General features: G+C 35.4%; 1 protein-coding gene across 1 annotated transcript in view; it reads right to left on the bottom strand.

Annotated features, from left to right (window-relative positions):
* Positions 1-6,343: 6,343 nt before the first annotated feature.
* Positions 6,344-21,111, bottom strand: part of ARHGEF7 (Rho guanine nucleotide exchange factor 7) — a 98,538-nt gene continuing 83,770 nt past the window's right edge. The window contains exons 19-21 of the mRNA XM_070944182.1: positions 12,764-12,863; positions 10,483-10,537; positions 6,344-6,968 (exon numbers count right to left, since the gene is read on the bottom strand). Coding sequence (XP_070800283.1) covers positions 6,846-6,968; positions 10,483-10,537; positions 12,764-12,863 — 278 coding nt within the window. The 3' untranslated portion in view covers positions 6,344-6,845. The remainder of the gene's footprint in view (positions 6,969-10,482; positions 10,538-12,763; positions 12,864-21,111) is intronic.

The following is a 21,111-nucleotide window of genomic DNA, read 5'->3' as shown; positions in this document are numbered from 1 at the left end:
AGTAGACAGTTCACTTTTTTTAGCCAACTATTTAGAAAAAGTGTAAGTTGTGGAGTATATCCAAGACAATAAGGAGTGTTAGAAAGATTTTGGCTGTCATGCTGAATATGCCTTTAGGCATCATTATCACTTTGTCTTGTGCAAAAAAATATTCTTTTGTGAGTCTTTTGGCTGGACATGTAATTTGGAGTATAAATCCCCCATGAACTTTGGGAGAATGGGTGTTAAACAGAAAATTAAGGACCATGATAGTTCATATGATTAGGACATTGGGCCAACAATCAGCAGGCTGGGATTCAAGACCTGGTTGCTGTCACGGGACAGAGGTGAACTCCCGTTAGTCGCTCCAGCTCCTGCCGACCCAGCAGTTTGAAAATGGGCAGCCGTGAGTAGATAGATGGGTACCACTTTGGTGGGCAGCTTAACAGGCACATGAAAGGAGCCCCAACTGGGTGTTCCCTGGGCAACATGATGTCACCAGCTAATCCTTTCAATCTGGAAGTGCTTTAGCATTCCCAACACAACTGCAGTAGCAGAAAATTGATTTCCAATTTATATTTTTGTCTCTTGGAATTCAGACATATCTTGCACAAGTCTTTTTTTATTTTAACTTTCTTTCTCCTCAAATGGCTCTTTCAAAATGTGATTACCAACTCCATATCATTGGGAAGCCCTGAAATTGCCAAAGGTAAATATGTATCTAGAATATATAACTATGATTTAATATAAGGTTCTGCTAGTCCCTAAGGCTACCTATGCTTCTTCCATGGATCACAAAATATCTCTCTAAAAAAGAGATTAAACACTACTCAATTGAAGAGCCTGGTCAAAACTGTGCTTGTTTTGTCCAGCTTCCCAATCTGGGCTTGGTAGTAAATCACCAGAGTTTTGATGTTTGACAACTTAGCTCAGCTCCCAGATTGGCAACACTTCAGTAGAAATAATAATAACTGCAGACAAGAATGAAGTCACACACCATACTCCCATTGCTAGTGCAAAGGCATAAAGATTTTTATCCTTTCAGCAATTTAAACATGAGATTTCTTCCTTCTACTTTCCCAAGTTAACAGGTACTTAGCACCATGCGTGGAGATATTGAAATCAAATGACATTCTACATTTAAATAGCAACCACCACCTCTGGCTTGGAAATCACTGATTCCAATCTTGCCCACCTCAACCTTCACATGTTTTGACAGAAACTACAATAGTTGTCCTTCAGACTACTTCATTGCTCAGGTATTAATCCAGGACATAACTCAAAATACTGCTGATATTGTCAAATTAGAATTTGAGTTAAGTTGAGCTTAAAATATTTTGCACATCAGTGGGACCAAGAACAAGAACCTTAAAGGGAGTCGAACACTAAGCATGTACAATCTGTTAAAACTTAAACTGCTTTATATGTATCTAAGAACTTTATGATTTTTTTTCCTCCAAGAAAATAATTAAGATTGTTGGAGCATAAGATTTCTATTTTCTTTCTTGTTCAGCTTTGACATCACAGCAGTGATAAGAGAGGTTTTGTTCAAAGAGCAAAAATAGAAAAATCCAGGAGTTAGATCAAGAGATAAGGTTGTTTTCAACTTTCGGAGTGTCTTAAATATAAACATGGTATAGCATTTGTCTTAATTTCTGAAAGCAAAGATAGCAGTTGAGCTTCCAATACATTGAAAGTTTATCTATTAAGCATGAGGATAGTTCTGGTCAGTATAAGAAATATAAACATTTATATGTTTAGAGCATTTTATATAATTAGAAATTTAACTGTTCAGACTTTAAAAGGAATGGATACAAATACCAATCTGGTTTCAAATGAGTAAAATTCAATGATCCCTTATAAAATTTACACACTGTACTCAGCGTAATTAACACTGACTTTAATAGTAAAGTATCTCATCAATGTTATAAAAAGCTTTTTCAAGAGAACCTGTTTTATTTATAATAAATCTTGAAAAACTTCAGGAAGAAATCTGGGTACTAAACTTAATGGATATTATTTGAATTTTTTGTGGCACAAAATTCCTTACATATCTGTTTCAAGAAGCTATTAAGAATTGACTATAAAATTTTAATATAGAGATGTTAATATAATCCGTCAAAACAATACAACATGAATTTCCTCTCTTTTAGAGTGGGACATGTAGACTGGCTAATCTTAACAATATGCACTTGTTAATCAGTAATTGGGTTAAAAGATTTTTGAAGGAACTTGGCAAAACAAATAAATTTCATAATTAATCCTGAAATTCACTTATCCTGTATATTTTCTAATATAGGTAAATTGATCTACCATGTGATTCTTGGTTATTTCTTAGCTATGATGCTTTTTTTTTTACTGCATTGTTGGATTAATGGTACTTAAAAGTGTAAGTGTAATTTTTGGCTTTGGCCAAAAATTAGTAAAGAACTTTAAAAAACACTACAGGTAGCCCTCAAAAAATAACCATAATGGAGCCTATGCATTAGGGTCACATTTTGACAGCCATTAAGTGAGATGGCCTTGCATAGTGATATCCCCCTTCTGTTATTCTTGATACGTCTATTAAATAAACGTGGGTTATTAAGCAGAGCACCAGATACCTCAGGGGTAAGGGAAGCCCTGAGAGGCCTAGTGCAGGCCCAGGCCCTTACCTACCCTAGTCTTCTCCCCCCCACCCTCCCACCCCAGGCATCTGGTGTTCCACTTCCTGCCTCTTGGGGTCTCTGCAGACCTCCATCTGATCTCAACCCAGCCACTCAGCCACCCAAGGCAGTCTAAAGCCAGGCAGCAGAATTTACTGGTGCCTAGGGGGCTGTTAAAGCTTGTAGACTGAGGCCTACTCCCCGTCTAGCCGCGCAAGGCAGCCTAAAGCCAGACACTATTCTTATGAGCCTGTTTTAATGATAAGGTGACCAATCATCCTCCTTTAGGGAGGACAGTTTTTTTTTTTTGTAAGTTCTGTCCACTCTCGAAAAGTGTTCTCCTACATGTCCTCCTTTTCCATATTTGAAGACTAATCTGTAAATCTCTGTATTCGATTGATGCCGATCCGATCCGTTGCGTGTGATGTATTTTTATTTGACATGAAAATTCATCAAGGCTCGGTACAGTGCAGCAAGACGCGATTATGATGCATGCACTCCGCACAGAATTGTTTTGAGAAAGTGCGCCACATGCAAGAGTGCACCATACGCAAGTGGCTTTGTTTACTTACCGAAACACGACATGGCATACACACACTTGTCCTCCTTCTCATTGTAAAAAAGTTGGTCACCTTATTAATGAGGCTCCACAAACAAATGGAGGCTCCTTAAAAAACGGAGCTCAGACTCGTGAGAATACTACCTGCTTGCAGAATGGCATGAGGTTGCCATAAGCCTGTGTAAGAAAAGTGAGCCTTGCATTGAATCGGCTGGGTGCTTCTGCAAAAACCAGAAAGATAAGTTCGGTGCTGTTGGGCCCTGGAGCTGGCTGAGGAGCAGGCTGAGTCCTTCAAGTCGCTTGGTGGTGTAATGGAAAGTAGGCCTTGGCCTACAGGCTGCAACTGTTCCCCCAGGCACCAGTAGCTTCTGCTGTCCAATTTTAAGGTACTTTAGGCTACCTTAGGTGCTGGATGACCTGAGTGGCCAGGTTGGGAGCAGGCCAAAAACTGATGGGGTGGGGGGGGGATGAAGGTTGCTGCAGTATCCCTTTGGTTGGTTGTAAAGGTGAACATCCATGCAAGTACTGCAGCAGTTATACTTTCAAAACAGTCGTCAGTAGTTTCGGGATGGGTCTGTCATAACTTCGAACAGCCGTTAAGTGACCAGTTACATCTCGAGAATTACCACTACAGTGAAGGACAATTCCCCCCCCCCCCAACAGATTGGTTTGTCCTCTATAGATATCATTTTGGACACTAATATTTAATACAGATAAAGAGCAACTTTTACCTCAAGATTTTATTTACACAAGTCACTTATAATTTTTGCTCCACTCTCTTATTTTTGTCTTGCATCTTCAATGTTGTCATCATTGTCATCATCAAATCCTTTGAAGCTTAGGCAAAATTTCTCAGCATCTAAAGCTAATCCTTTTATTTCTGTTACCTTATGTCATCCAGACATAATTAATAGGGGTATAAACAGAATATTAATACAGGACGATAAAAAGTCATGAATTTAGAAATGGGATTAAACTCTTATAAATCTGCTTAGTATAGATGCCGAATCTAGGTGCCTTGAAGCAATTTGGGACTGATTTTAATTATGAAGATATTGGAAAAAGTGACTTATGACACATTCTCGAAGGTACGACCTTTGCATTACCCCTATGGTCACATGATAACAATTTGGATGCTTAACAACCAGCTTGCATTTTCAATGGTTAGAGTGTCTTGCAGTCAGATAATTTACACATTGCAATCTTCCTAGCTGGCTTCTAACAAGCAAAGTCAATCAGGGAAGCTGGATTCACTTAATGGCCACATGATTCAATTAACAGCCATATGATTTGCTTAACAAGCACATGGTTCGCTTAACAACTTTGGTAAAAATGGTTGCAAAATCAGGTTCATTCACAAAAAGACTTGCTTAATGAATACAATGTTTAGTGACCAAAATTCCAATTCTAATTGCAATCATAAGTCAAGGACTACCTGTAATTGTTATTCAAGCTGATTTCTTATGCTACATAGCAACAGCATCAAAAAGGAAAAAAATTGATACAATTTGTATAAAACAAATTGAAGAGGGGAATTTGATGATTAACCAATTTTCCTTTAATTTGGCAATTTTTTTATTATCTCATTAATTGAGTCAGCTATTACTGGGGCCTTCTATTTCTATGGCCTCTAATCCTGTCTTTGAAGGATACTGGACAGTTCCCACACAATTGTAACATTCACCTTAATTAAGGTTGAATAAAGCTATTTCATAAAAAAAAGAATCCACCTATGCCCTCTGCCATGACAGCTGCCATGACAATTTTTAGTAGATATTTCAAGTTGTCATCACTGAGAAATAATACACAGCTCAAATCTTATTGCTTCATGAATGGATGAGACATGTTTTACTATTTTGCTGAATACAAGAATTAGACAATTATAAATTATGACAAACACAGAACTACCCTTCTAATAGTATGGCCATGCTGAATTCTCACCGCACCCCCCACCCCATTACATGAACCAATTTAAATTTTATACTGTGATATAAATATGATGAACGTTTCCCCTATTTTTGGTCATTAGCTGAAGTTTGAAAGTTTTACCTATTCCATATTAGTAGCTGACAACAGAATTTTATGAGCTAAAAATGTGCAATGTAAAAAGGCTGGTAGGGAAGAACATGTTTCTGTCCACTTAATGTGAAATCCAATACTGAGAGACTAGCTTTATTTAAAAACTGATTTATTCCCCCCCTTTTTTTTCAGGGCCATCACACCTTTAAGTAGAACATAGTTTTATACTATCCAAGAAGCAGGAAGAAAATTGAAAATAAAAAAAGCTGCTTTTAGCAGACATACAGTTTGTGCATTATTCTTAGTATATACTTGCCTAAATTCAGCAGAAAGTTATTCTTAAAGTACTATAGCTAGATTTAGGTTTTCATTAATTAAATTTGAATACCAAATACCTTGAAAAATTTTGTGCAAACTAGTTTGGAACATTGAAAAAATGTATTACATGACCAAAATGTAATTTAAAAGAATCCATATGTAATTTCCCATATCTACATACATTTCAAACAATCAACATAAAGTTACAGCACCACAGGTGATTGCTTTTCAGAAAGCCATTTTTAGTGTGTTTTATATATATATATAAATAGAACAGAGGTCAAAGGACTATTATTTTGTTTAGATTGTAGAAGGAAAAAAAATATTGTTTGCACAGTAAAATAAGATTTGACTTTAGAGCACTACAGACATATGTTAACCTAAAACTTGCTATGTTCATGCTAAAATAATAAATAAATAATACATTTATTTCACAAAACAAACACATCATGGACTTGTACTTCTCGTCTGACAACAGTACCGAGTGATTCATTAAAACATTCGCCAGTTGTTTAATATATACACAACTATTGCAAACTCTAATATACAAATTATCTAAGAACTAGCCACTAAAAATAAGAGCAAGCACATTTCTCTTAACTTGATTATTCTGCATTTTAACATGCCAAAAAGAAACATGTAAGTCTTGATTCTTAAAATATTTACCTTTAATATGAAATGATGCCAATTGACAGTTTACTTACTGCATTGACAGTTGGTAGTTTTAAAATTCATGTTAAAATGGTGTCTGAAGGTTTAAACAGACATAAATAAATTTAATTAAATTATTAAAATAGGCTGAATACTGGGAAATATGCTGGGAATTACCAAAAATGTTTCCTATCTGATGCCTGAGAATGAAAAATTCAAAACAATTCATCTAACAGTATATAATTTTCAGTAAACATTAGGAGCATATCATCAGCCACTGCTATGTTTGCTGCTTAGCTGAAATCATTACAGGAAGACAATAGAATACTGTATCAGTCCTGATACACTGATCACATACAAATTCAAAATTACAAATATTTACAAGAGGGAGATGGATTTCTTAGCCAACTGTTGCACTTGTTGCAAAATGAGGCAGTTTAAATGGAAATAAGTAAAGATAGGTCAAGCTCAGAGTCCACACTATCTACACTTAAGTAAAGACAGCTTCATAAATGGACTGAATTTTATTATATATAGAGAAAAGATAATTCAATCCAGTTTAATCCTGGTTTGTAGTGCTCTATATGCAACACTGACTAAATATCAGAAGGCTTCCACAGTTAGATTTGACAACTGGTCTTTCAATAGAAAGAAAAAAAATACTTTTTTTTTTTTTATAAATTGGTTTCATCCCAAGAAGGATCGTTCATACTCTTTAGAACTTTCCGGACAAGCTTTTCAAGCTCCTTGCGAGCTCTTTGCTCTTCTTCCAGCGATTTCTTCATCTTTTTATTATCCTGCCCAAAAAACAAAAACAAAATACATTATGACAATTTGCCTTAAATGAGTAAAAACATTGTTTTCCATGAAGAAGTTGGCTTCTACAATGAGACCTTCAGAGTATATTGCTATAGATTTGTGCTCTCTTGAAATAATAGCTCGGGGTTTAAAGAAATCTTGTTCGTTTTGTTCTGAGCTCAACATAATATTTTTATTTTGTAAAATCCTCTATAAATGAATTCAGTTTTAAGAAAAGAATTATCTTTCTTATTAGGAGGAGCACCACTTGATGCTTGATAGATGCAACATGAAAAATAAGATGAAACATTTATGAAATGTATTTTGCAGGAGAATAGGGAGTCAAAGTAACAAAGTAATTCTCATGTTCAAGATTTTATTAATTTACAAAATAATTATCCAGAACTTTCTTGTGGATAAACACAATTACTAGCTGAAATTAGAGCTTTTAAAGAATGATTCCTCCATAACTAAACTCAGAAGCAGTTCGTTGTGGCAGATGTTCCAACCTCTGTTGGGCCCCAACCAGTGAATTTTTCTTAAACTGGAATTAATGTAGTCTGTGCAGATTGTATGTCTATCTTTGCCTTTTACCTAGCATGTGTTCAAGGAAAGGTATTTCTTCTACCTCAAATAATATTTCCTGCTGCCTTGTATTTGTACCACATTTTGACTCGCTGACTCACCCCCTGATCTCTTCATCGAGCCTTAAGAGCCTTCATTGTTGTTGTTTGTTTGTTGTATTGTTTTATTAAATTTATATACCACCCTACTCCCGAAGGACTCAGGGCGGTGAACAGGCACAGAATAAAATACATAAATACAAAAGTTAGAAACATAATTAAAACCAAATTAAATAATTTAGCCCAAGACAATTAAAAATCCCAATAATTTAAAACAAATTAAAATTTAAATTTAAAATTTAAAAAGAAAGGGGAGAAAGTTAGGCCAGGCCGGCTTGCTGGAATAGGAGGGTCTTAAGAGCACGGCGGAAAGTGCGCAGATCTGGGATCCTTCTATCTCCGGGGGGAGCTCGTTCCAGATTTATTTATTTTATTTTATTTTATTTATTTGATTTGTATACCGCCCTACTCCCGAAGGACTCAGGGCGGTGAACAGCCAACAATAAAATACATAAATACACAAAATTTAAAAACCCGATAAAATCAAATTAAACTTTTTGGCCCAAATTAAAATACCCCAATAATTTAAAAACAGATTAAAATTTACATATTTAAAAAGGGAAGAGATCAGGCCAAGCCCGCTTGATGGAATAAAAAGGTCTTCACAGCACGGCGGAAGGAGCGCAGATCCGGGATCCTCCGTATCTCCGGGGGGAGCTCATTCCAGATGGTAGGTGCCCCCACAGAGAAGGCTCTCCCCCTAGGGCCCGCCAGTCGACACTGTTTGGCTGACGGCACCCGGAGGAGTCCCTCTCTATGAGAGCGTACTGGCCGGTGGGAGGCTATTGGTGGTAGTAGGCGGTCCCGTAAATAACCAGGTCCTAAGCCATGGAGCGCTTTAAAGGTGGTAACCAAAACCTTGAAGCGCACCCGGAAGACCACCGGGAGCCAGTGCAGCTCGCGCAGGAGAGGTGTTACATGGGAGCGCCATGTCGCTCCCATTACCACCCGCGCGGCCGCACTCTGCGCCAGTTGGAGCCTCCGGGTGCTCCTCAAGGGGAGCCCCATGTAGAGAGCATTACAATAGTCCAGGCGGGAGGTGACGAGGGCATGAGTGACCGTGTGTAACGAGTCCCGATCCAGAAAGGGACGCAACTGGCGAATCAGGCGGACCTGATAAAAAATCCTCCCGGTCACGGCCGTCAAGTGCTCTTCTAAAGACAGCCGTGAATCCAGGAGGACGCCCAAGTTGCGAGCCCTCTCCGTGGGGGCCAATGATTCGCCTCCAATAGTCAGTGATGGCGTCAACTGGCTATATTGGGACGTCGGAAACCACAGCCACTCGGTCTTGGATGGGTTGAGCCTGAGCCTGTTCCTCCCCATCCAGATCCGTACGGCCTCCAGGCACTGGGACATCACTTCAAGGGCATCGTTGGGGTGATCCGGGGTGGAGATGTACAGCTGGGTGTCATCAGCGTACTGATGGTACTCCACCCCGAAACCACGGATGATCTCGCCCAGCGGCTTCACATAAATGTTGAACAGGAGAGGTGAGAGGACCGACCCTTGCGGCACCCCACATATGAGGGGCCTCGGGGTCGACCTCTGTCCCCCTGTCAACACAGACTGCGACTGGTCAGAGAGAAAGGAGGAGAACCACCGCAACACAGTGCCTCCCACCCCTAACTCTTCCAACCGGTGCAGCATACCATGGTCGATGGTATCAAAAGCCGCTGAGAGATCTAACAGGACCAGGACAGAGGAGCACCCCCTGTCCCGAGCCCTCCAGAGATCATCAACCAACACGACCAATGCCGTTTCCGTGCTGTACCCGGGCCTGAAGCCCAACTGGAACAGATCCAGATACGTCGTTTCATCCAGATAGTGGGTGCCCCCACAGAGAAGGCCCTCCCCCTGGGGGCCGCCAGTCGACACTGCTTGGCTGACAGCACCCGGAGGAGCACCTCTCTATGAGAGCGTACCGGCCGGTGGGAGGCTGTTTGTGGTAGTAGGCAGTCCCTTGCAACTGTGTTGCTCAGTCCAGTTTCTGATAATCCCTATCTCATCCATGATCTAATATTCTGATAGATAGGTGTGAGATTCTACATCAGCTTGTGCCTCAGAGATAAGTTGGAGTTGCTGCTGCTACTATATCAACCCCTCTACTGAGTAACAGCTTTTATGCTTGTGTTCCTTGATGTGATACCTAGATTGGCAGTACCGTTTACCGGATTTAAGTTGTTGGGGGACATCATCCAGCTTTTCACAAGTACAGACTTGGAGACGGACAAGACGTTCATGGTTACCAGAGCAACTATGAACTTGATTCAGTTTACTGAGGGCCCAATCCACACAAGACCTGTTAGGCCTGGGTTTCATCTCAGGATAATAGCAATATCATCTGGAATTGAGGGATACTGTTATCAGTCCCTTGTAATGGAATAATCAGTCTCTCTTGAACCGGAAGTTTTCCCTGGGTACTTTTCACTGCGAGGAGGAAGGACCTAATTGATCTGTCCCAGAGATGTAATTTGCCTAATAGGATTCCCAAGGAATTTGTTTCTGAGGCTTTAATGTATAGTTGAAGTCAGGTCTTAGTGGTTGAAATGATAGGGAGATAAGAGTCTTAAAAGGGGGGGGGGAGAGAGAGAGAGATTGATTTCAGGTAGGTCTTATTTTCAGAAAACATGGTATTAGATTAGATTACCTATATGATCAATTATGCATGAAGGCTACTTAATATCTATTTCATTAGAGAACCAATATTACATATTGATTCTATTGCCAATTCTGAAGAATTCTAAAAATAGCTACCCTGTTTTTGACATAATTGCCATATTTTATCATCTTATTCTTAATTGTAAAATGTATTATAGTATGTTTTACCAACCTGTCTTAACTCCTGTACTTCATCCTTCAATGCATATACTGTGTCAACAAGACTTCTAAAACAGAAAATTAAGATAAAATACTATAAACATATATAACATTGTATCAATACAGGTGATTTTACATCACAATATATATAATGTGGGATAAAAAAGATACAGAAGAAACTATTGAACCTGCCCTATGTGCAGTATTGCAGTAAATTTAGGGCTTTTCTGGTATTTCTTTAAGTAAGACATTTGCAGGCATGGGAAAGGGAATAAGCTTATGAAGCTAATTACTATAAAGTAACCTGAATTAGGGACGGAACTGCTATCAAATGCTGTTCAAGAGCAATTCTATTTGTTGCAAACTTTTTTTGAAATAAAGCAGCTCTTCAGATGTACATTTATATAAAAATAATACAATTAACCACACTAAAACACCTGCAATCCTACATACAAATAAAAACAGAAATCCCAGGGTACTCAAGAATGCCACCTTACCACAACACTGATCAATTCCCAGCTGGCACAAGGACAAAGGAAGAAAGATGCAAAAAGAAAAGTTAGAGAACCCAAGATTATTAGAATTGGTCTAAATGGGCAACAGTGGACTAATGATCCACATTTTAGGCAATTAAGTAATGAATTTCAATAGAATATACATATATACAGTCACATAAAAAAATAAGTACACCCCATGTAAAGTTTTTTTGTTTTTAACATATGGGGACATATTAATATTTCACCTTCATTCAAATAACATTTAAAGATAAAGTTGATGTAATTTAACAATAAAAACTATAAAAACTATGACTTAACAATCATTTATTCAATAAAAATTTAACAGATGTGCCATTTCCTTCTGTGGAAAAAATAAGGAAATCTTTTGCAACAATACCTGGTATTACTCCTTTTTTAGCAAAAATCACTCCTAGTAGGCATTTCTTATACCAGCCTCTGACACTGATTGGGAGGAATTTTTCCCTACTCCTCCATGCAGGATTTTTTCAGCTATGCAATGTTCCCTGCATGTACCAGCCATTATATCTGGGCCTCCCAGAACTCCATTTCTCTCTTCTTCTTTTTTCAGCCATTCCTCGGTAGATGTACTAGAATGTTTGTTGTCATTATCATGTTGTAAAGTCCACTTTCAGCTGAGTGTCAGTCTTCTGACAGATGGCCTCATCTTATCCTCAAGCACCCTTTGGTATAAGGAAAAATTCATAGTGGATTCTGTGAAGGTTAGCTGTCCAGGCCCTAATGCAGCAAAGTAGCCTCAAATCATTAACATTTTCACCAATGTGTCTTACAGTTGGTGTAGATTCTTCTGGTGAAAGGCTATCTTTGCCAAGCATGTTTTCTGGTATTATAGCAAATAACTCTAGCTTGCCTCTATTGCCCAGAGTGGATTGTTTCAGAAACTATAATTTTTGCCTAAGTATTCATGAACAAACTTTTATCTTGCCCTGATTTTTTTCTGGGCAACAAAGGTTTCCTCCTGTGCAAGTTGGCAGTTGCTTGAAATCTCCAGTTGTAGATGATTTTCCAGATTGTGGAATGATTGATATCCTATTGCTTGGCAATATTTTTAAATCCCTTCCAAGATTCATAGGCATCTATAATCTTCTTTCTGAAAATCTCAGAGAGAGCTCTTTCAAATCTAGACATGGTGATACTTCAGCAACAAAGAGCAAATCAAATTAAATGTCTGGAGTTTCAGTAAGACAACTTTGTTCCCTAGCCTCTCAAACAATATTCAAATCATTGACACTTCATCTAGTACACAGGTTTCCAAGGTAGAATTTTAGAAATGCGAGGTAGAGACAAATGTAGGGATGTACTTACTTTTTCCACATGTGAAATCTGTATTTATGTTTTTCTAAACAAATGGAGTACAAAATGTAAATGGTGCAGGGTATGTTATATTAGATCCCCTTTATCAATATTGTTGAAATGAAGATTAAATACCTGTATGTTGAAATATGATGAAAAAGCCAACAATTTCTATGTGGTGTACTTCATTTTGGCACATGACTGTATATTCCATATTTCCTTATTATTGTGATATGTACATAAGTAATGCATAAATTTTACTGGATCGGAATTCGTCAGATGGGGATTTTATACTCTGACGAAGTCGGTAGGGGCCGACGAAAGCTTAGCTCAAGTTTTAGAATTCCGGAGATCCGGAGATCGTGATGTCTATTGCCTCTTTTATATATATATAAAATTATAAATTATATTTGTATAATTATATATAAACTGTTCAAAACTTTTGTTTTAAAGAAACCATCTTACTTTTCTTCTATCACAGTTTGACCATTACTTTTTGTTTCTTCTACAATAATTTTCTCTTCCTCTGGTAGTAGTACTTGGGGAGCGGATTCTTTACGGGAGTCTAGTATAAATAATAGATAATAGAATTAAAAGACAAAACATACTTTTAGGCAGATATTATAATTAAAGTTCATAGGAGCAGTTGATCTTTTATTTGCTTGTTCTCTATTTTATAGATATGTAGTAGTCACTATTACAAGTTTATTATCATTGGCTTCAATAAGAATGGTCTACAAACTATGATTTAAGTTTTTCAACCAGTATTAAATTAGTCAAAAACTGCCAAATTAAGCTAACTGTGTAACTGTTAGATATAAAGCTAGTAAATAATAAGCAATAAGCAAATAATAAGCAATGATGATTATGAAATATTCTGTTGATCAAGAAATTATTATGTGATTAATAAATACATTCAGTGAAGATTATTATTTTAGAAAGTGTTTGAAGATGTTGCTAATAGCTCTAAACCTGGTTATAGATAAAAACAAAATTCAAATTAGTACTTCATTGCTATCAAACACAATTCAAATTAAAAATTACTAGAATTGACTTCAAATGCCTAAATGTCTTGAACTTTAAATGTTTTTACAAGTACCGGATCCATATTTTCCTGGAAAAAATAAAGGATAAACCTGAAAAGGGGGTAAATCTGAAGGAGGTTCATAAGGATAAAAACAAATGTTTATACTTATAACTTTGCTTTAGAAAGGAATATTTAAGAGCAAATCCAAGAAAAAAAATTACAAAAATGCATTTTCTAATAAAAATATCCAAAATCAATTTATGTAAACTTATTTTTAAAAGGCAACTCAATTTCCATATTTTTCACATAAATGTGAATGGCTGTATATCAAAATCAGTGAAAAGTGATTTTAAAAAAATCTAAAAGGCAGCTTTGTGAAATAAAGGATGGTTTTTATAATAAAAGACATATGGTCACTGTTCATAATCCCCAACCAACATAACCATTTGCTGCTTCTCTTCCCACTGTTTATTCTATGGTAAAAGACTAGTACTTTATTGCTAACATTCTCAACTAAGAACAAAAACCAGCATATTCAGAGGTGCTATTTCACCGCAGAAAAATATTACTATCACACAACCTGTAAAGTTAGCTTATATAACTAATTATAATTCATAAAATTATACTAATTTTATAAGCGTTGAAATAGCAATATTTTCCTGCAATGGAATAGCATTTCTGATTCTAGAGAGGTTTTTTTATATCTGATATGAAGTAAAATTCTATTTATCATTGGACAAGGCATAAATTTACCAACTATATAGCTGGGAAAGGATCATTATGATACATTATGATACAGACTGAGTCAGAAATATTTTTAAAAATATTAATTCTGCATATAGAATTAAAACGAAACTTCTATGGTACAAACATAATGCAAGTAAATTTAAAGTAAAAACTTAAAAGTGAGGACAGGTGGGTTGAAAAAATAGTGATCTGTAGCGAGACAGATGTTAACTGAAGGACAAACTACATAAACAATGTTTTAATGCTAAATTACTCTACTCAGAAAGATTATTTCAAATATAAAAAATATGGCAAAAAGCAAAAGAGATGGATTGAAATTAAGTAATGGAGGCACAATCCTTGATTTATGAGAGATAAACTAAACAGTATATAAAACTATTACCAGATAAATACCAATAATTTTAAAACAGGATAATTCCTTAGAAAAAATATTAACTTTATTGTGAGAGCTACACATAATTCACTTAATATTAAGCATGGTGGGGGAAATCTATTATCTTACAAGTGGTACCACAACCTAGTTAACCTTTAAATAAATAGTAATTTATATCCATTGAAATTACTAAGAAAAGACATTTAATAAGGTATAGAAGATCAAGTTTTCAAAGAGGTTGATGACATTCTGTTAATGCAAGCCTCAATTAATTCACTGTTACTTAATCCAGTCTTCCTTGGAAATGTGTGAAACCATGTGAAAATGTCATTTCTGCTGCAAATACATATTACCCAATATAGAAACATGTTTAAAGTTTTGATTCCATTAACACAAAAGGAAATTTCACCAGGGAATGTTTTGCCAAAAAATCCAATAAAATATAAATAATACATGACTGAACTCCAATATACAATGCAATTTTCAAAATGGCAATTTCCTTCTGCAATATAGCATAAACTCCCATTCCTACCTGCTATAATCCTCATTATCGAATAAACACACTTGCTCAAGTACTTCCCGCTTACAGGTTTAAAAACATCCCTCTTAATGTTACTTTTAGTTTCAACCTTATTGCAGAAATAAAGGCAAAAGACAAAGATAAAAATTCCAAGAACTGCAAGAAGTCTGTAGATAGCAGCACTTTATTAGTAATTGATTAGCTCAAAGGAAAAAAAAGAATAAATTGTTAACACAGCAAATAAAACAACCACAGTAAAATCAATAATTATAATACTGGAACAGTCACAGTATGACTTATTTTAAAAATAGTAAAACAAAACGTAGCCAGATTAAGGGAAATAATATCACAATAATTGATTACAAACATTAATAAAATGGATCTAGATAAACTGGAAATCTGACTAGATGGGATATTATTACCTGCAGCTGGGTGTCTTTATAATGTCAGCAATATAACAAAACATGGGTTTAATGTTTCAGGAAGTCTGTAACATATTGTCCAGTAAAAGAATTTTTGCTGCAAGCCCTGAAAAATAAATGGCTGGTATTTAGGATTCCTTTATTCCTCTTAAAGAATTATCAGGCAACCTTTGCCAAGTTGGTTAGATATATATTAGATTATGTATGGATGATCTAGAAATCTATTTTCTGTATGTATAGAGTCTCTTGGATTTTCATGATGGAAAAGAAAGAATGCAAGGATTCTAGCTCACGGTTTCTCAAATTCTTTCGTATCTGAATCCCTAAAATGAGGTACAGATTGATGTGAATAACTCTGTGTATTCATTGGCATTTCAGATTGAAAATTGATTCTCAACTGTTAAATTTTTATGCTTATGGGTTCTCAGGCTTTGTAGAACTGACTACTTCAGACTTGCACAGATTTCACTTCAGACTCCCACTCTGCCTTCACAAGTCTAACCAGATTAAACATTAAAAATCTGTGGACTCCTCTTCGTTTCTTGTGATTCCCCAAAGGGTCCCAATTTAGGTCCTTAGATTAACTCTTTCGTGTAATTACAGCATGCCAGGAGTTGTTCGGGATAAGGATACCCATTAAAATTTTAAGCTAGGGTGGGATTAATAAATACAAATACTTACACCACAAAGAACTCACACTCAAATATTCCTTAGATAACTGACATTTAAAAAGAAGAAACACATTTGATAAGACACAATGGCTGTTATAATTAATGCATTCTGCCAAGCATCTGTTGATGACTTGAAGAACTCCAAGAGTAAAGTCTATTGTCTACGTCTGATCACAGCCCCAGTGGAGCATAAATCTTATTCTTCTGCAGATTTCTGTGTCCCTAGCCATTTATTTCCAATGTTTGCCCTACTGATTCTGTCAATCTTCAAGATTTAGGCCTGCTAGCTTCATTTTGCTAGAAAAAGAGGTTTAATTGAATATTGTAACAATATTGGACAGGACAAATAATGCATCACAAAAGCTACTGTATATCTCACCAAATCAGTCTTCCATATTTTTGATAATAACATGAATCTAATAATTGCTGTTGAGAAATAGATACTTTGGAGCTTTCAAAGAACAATTTATTCAAACAACTCTCTAAAATTAGATGTATCCTATATTAAAACCTGATACTGGAAAATGTCCTTGATATTCTTGATGTGGATTCATGTCTCTATGAGGAAAATGCTAAGATATGAGATGCAGGAGCTGATGATGGACACGCCTGTACGTATTCTGCTTAAAGTAATGCACTTCTTAGCAATCCAAAAAGCAGAAATGAAAACATGCAGGTTTTCCCCTCACATTTTGTACAATTTAAATTTTTTTCCTATTCTCCGCATTTCTTTTAAAAATTTGCTTGCATAGGAGATAAGACTAAAGCTTAACCTCTAACCATGTTTTGCAAAAAGCTTTGGCAGTAGTGTCATTGGACTAGCCTATTATATATGCGTGTTTGAAATCTGTAAATAGGATAATGCACGCTTGGATTGTCTTAATGTAGCTAAATTTATGAGCACAATATGGTCCAGAACCCAAATACATCTGTTTGGAGGAGGAGAAGAGAGAATGAGACCACAGGAATCAAAGAACCATTTAAGGGAGTTTCTAGAAATTGGTCACTTTCTTTCATTGATTCCACTTCATCAATGGACAGAGTTTTCAGATCTCTTGAATGCAACAACAACAAAAAATTTACAAATAGTTTAAGACATTTAACAAAGATGAAGTACCGATTGCAATACTTTCTTTATTGCAACTTATTATTCCTTGAAAAATGACTTCTATGGAAAGTTTAATAGGGATTCAAGCCAAAAAAGATCCTTCAGAGCATTCAGGCCTGTTCAACTAACACTTGTCAGAACTCTTAAAAGAAGCAACAACAGTTCTCAGGATTTTACAATGACTATTCACAGCTGTCCCACAACTAATGACAATATTGTCTGCAATAAAAATAATAGGCTAAATTAAGGAAAATACAGAACACAGGACACAAACAGAGCAACCATATTCATTTTATTCACATTAGAACTAGCAGTCTAGTATTGTTAAAGTACTGTATCATCCCATAAAAAAGGAACTTTGAAAAACAAGCATACATTTAAAAAGGAATATTCTTAAAATGGAATTAGAAGTCCACAAACTTGGTTTCAGCTTGGCAATCAGATAAATTGTAACATATGCAGAGTCGCTATCCATTTGAAGACATCCATTTTAAAATATATCAAAATTAACATTCACAAAAGATTCAAAGTCCTCATCTTACATCATCAGGTTTCAATTAAATAGAGAATTATGCGAGTAATAGACTCAAAAGTTAGAGAAAGGATTCAGCAGAAAAGACACAATAAATATAAAAAAAAAAGAAGAAGAAGATAAGAGAATGGGATAAAGGGAGAAAATTACTAAGAAGTGGAATTTTGGAGAGACCAAGAGAAAATGGTTAAAAGGGGAAGAATAGTGGAAAGGAGGAAGGGAAATAAGATATATATTAACTGTATACAGGAACTGTATTAACATTAGTAATTGTGAATGTAGGAAGCAAATATGATGATGTATATTGTTTACTGTAAAATGGAACAGCAGATGAAATATGAAGTGGTAATTTGGTTCAATTATGAAAATAACTAAAATCAAGAAACAAAATTGAAATGTTAAAAAGTGTGATGGGGATTTTGAAAAAATATGTAAATGATGAAATAAAATAATTGATGCTATAACAAGAAATTAGGAATTAAGGGTGGATAATGAAATTGCTTATTATGTGGAAGGTCAATTAAGTTAAAGGGTTTCAATGTAAGAATTTAATAAGATGAAGTACATTGTTTATAGCCAAAAGTGTGATGGGGATTTTGAGAAACGTATTTTATAAATGGAGAAATAAGATAATTAATTGAAGTAATGCTAAGAAATTAGGATTTGAAGGGCGGATGGTGAGATTTTATATATTATGTATTAAGAAGAGATTAAGATAAGATAAAAAAAGTAGGGAAAAAGAATATTATGGCAGAAATTGAAATGTGTAAATTGTATTTGGAAAAAACAAAAAAGAAGATTGGAATAGTTTATAAAAATTAATATATACAATTAATTAAAATTAATGTTATAAGTTGTATAACATGTGACCCGGTCAATACTCTGTTCATAAAATATGTATGAAAAAGAAAAAATTAATAAAACTTGTTTTAAAAAAAGTTTCAATTAAACCATGAGAACAATGAGGGAAAATGGTAGAAAAGAGAAATGGAACAATTTTCAATGTGAAGAAAATTCTCTTAGAAACATAAAGTCACTTAAACTAAAATAATACCACCAGTGGGTTTAAGACTGTTCTTAGGATCAGTCTTTTGTACATAAGTTTAATTCTCTATTGAGCACCAAAAAAAGGGACATGAAACACTTTTGGCATACCTCTAAGAAAAATCAATATACTAGTAGGCACCATCAAGGCTTCACTTACATACAGATAGTCCCTAAGTTAAGAATATCCGACTTAAGCTGAAACTTCACAATTCTTTCAGGAACCATGAAGCCACATGTTTTTAATATACAGCCTGTTTTCCTGAAAGCATTACACAAGTACAAGTGGCTAGAGGAAGGACCATGCTGTCCACCATTTTTAGTAATTAGGCAATCTGTTTTTAAGTACATGTTCTGACTTAAATGCAAATTCAGGTTAAAGGCAAAGTTAAAGAATAAACTGTTCTTAACTAGGGACTGCCTGTGATATAAAATTAAATCTGTAAAAGTAAAGGACATTACTATATGAGTAAGCCCCTAATATAGGTTATGATGAATTATTTATTTATTTATTTTGAACAAAGAGCAATTCAGAAGCTATGTTATGACTTATATGGAAAACTGTTTATGGTTGTATAAAACTCATTAATTTCTTTCCATTCTTGCAGTTAGGCTTTTCTAAAACAGTGTTAATAGTTCAGAATGTTCTGCCAAAATTTTTATAAGTATTTGTATTTGGTATAAACACAGAAATGAAATGGATATGTATTTCTATTTTATGTAATTTATTCCACTTAAAATATATGTGTTGAATTTTATTTTTAAAAAGATGGAATACCAGAACAAATATAAGTTATTAAAATCAGAAGGGGTTTCAAGGTGGGCCTTTCATCATCAATAATTAAAAATGATCTCAGCTGCCCATAACTTCTCAGCCTTCTGACTAACATCAAGTGTAGTATCTCAGTTACTCTAGTTTTCTTGTTTTGGGCTTATTGAACGTATCATTTATCCATCTTTGAACTGACAGAGAAATATCAGTTTAAAAACTGCTGCCCCATTGCTGATTCTGTCCTGACATAATTATTTTCTGAATTACAATATTTATACACTATTAATTCTGCAAGGTGTTAAAAATCTCATGTAAAATCAATACAAACCGACCAATACAAATTGACCATCTACAGGACATGTTAAGTAAAGGGGCTGGTGGATTCCCCCAGCTGTTTTCTCTCATCATCTATTATCAGCTGGACAAAAAACATTCACTAATTAGACTCAGATTTTGTACAATCATTTTGCATGGGGGGGTCCAAAAACAATCCATGAGGTGACAGACACGGGGATGGTGGTTATGGGGTAAAGCAATAGGAAACCCACTGTACTACAACTCTCCCAATATCTATTGGACTACTAACAGCTAACAGGAACATGGAGCAGTTTTGAGGTATGGAGGGAATTTCCCTCCTGCTTCACAGCATAGTCTCTCACTCACCCATAGCATCCAACTGAGGAACTTTTGAATTTAGTCCAATTTAAACATATGGTTTCTCCCCCAATTCACAGACATGACACAGACACAGAGGGGCATGTCCGTAGCAAACAACAGTAGTCAACAAATGTTGGGCTGATTCAACCCCCTAGGACAGAATGGTTGATGAAGTATGTCAAATTGTATCTACAACTAAAAATATTTCAGGATAAGGAGAAAAACTTTAACATACGAACAGCTAATGCCCACTTAAAGTGCATCAAGCATGGGAAAGGGATCAAATGAGGGCTTATGGCATCAGAAAAGAGAAGAAGGGCATTTTTTAAATAATTAACCAAGTAAGAAAAGACCCCTAAAATAATTTCTGCATCTACAATACTCTGACAGTTGAAATGCAATCAACCAAGAATCGAGGACATAGTTTTTAGTGGAAGGGAATAATCAAAATCACTCTAGCTTAAATGCACCATTATCATGCAGTTAATTACAAAATACAGAATCCTACCCAATCCAAACTAAAGACAAGAACAACAGATGCAAATCTGTAGATAAATCAGCTGGCTTGTTTCCTTTATTTTGTCTCTGATGATTCAATAATTAATTCAATAAAAAATAAAATAAAATGTAGGATAAAGCAACTGAGAGGAACACTTTTTTCATGTAGGATGTCATAGGTAAAATCACTAAGATGATCTGGTAATGATTTTTCACCAAAATCAGCATGACTTTGGACCAATCTCCGCCGATCACCCTATCTGTGCCATGAAATGGTTGGTGTGGAAAAAAAAGTAAAAGGAACACTATGTATGCTGTGCTTTGAACTTCTGAATAAAAGGTGAGATGTACTTCTAAATCAAATAAACAAATAGGCTGTATGAGCAACCTCATGTATCTATAAAGAGAATTAAGGCTATATAGTGCTAATTGAAAAGTAGGA

Source organism: Pituophis catenifer, unplaced genomic scaffold (genome assembly GCF_029215685.1).
Source record: "Pituophis catenifer annectens isolate HBS135680 unplaced genomic scaffold, rPitCat1.0.hap2 SCAF_4, whole genome shotgun sequence".
Lineage (NCBI taxonomy): Eukaryota > Metazoa > Chordata > Lepidosauria > Squamata > Colubridae > Pituophis > Pituophis catenifer.
Note: the sequence above shows the minus strand (reverse complement) of the source record. Positions and strands in the feature narration are given on the sequence as shown.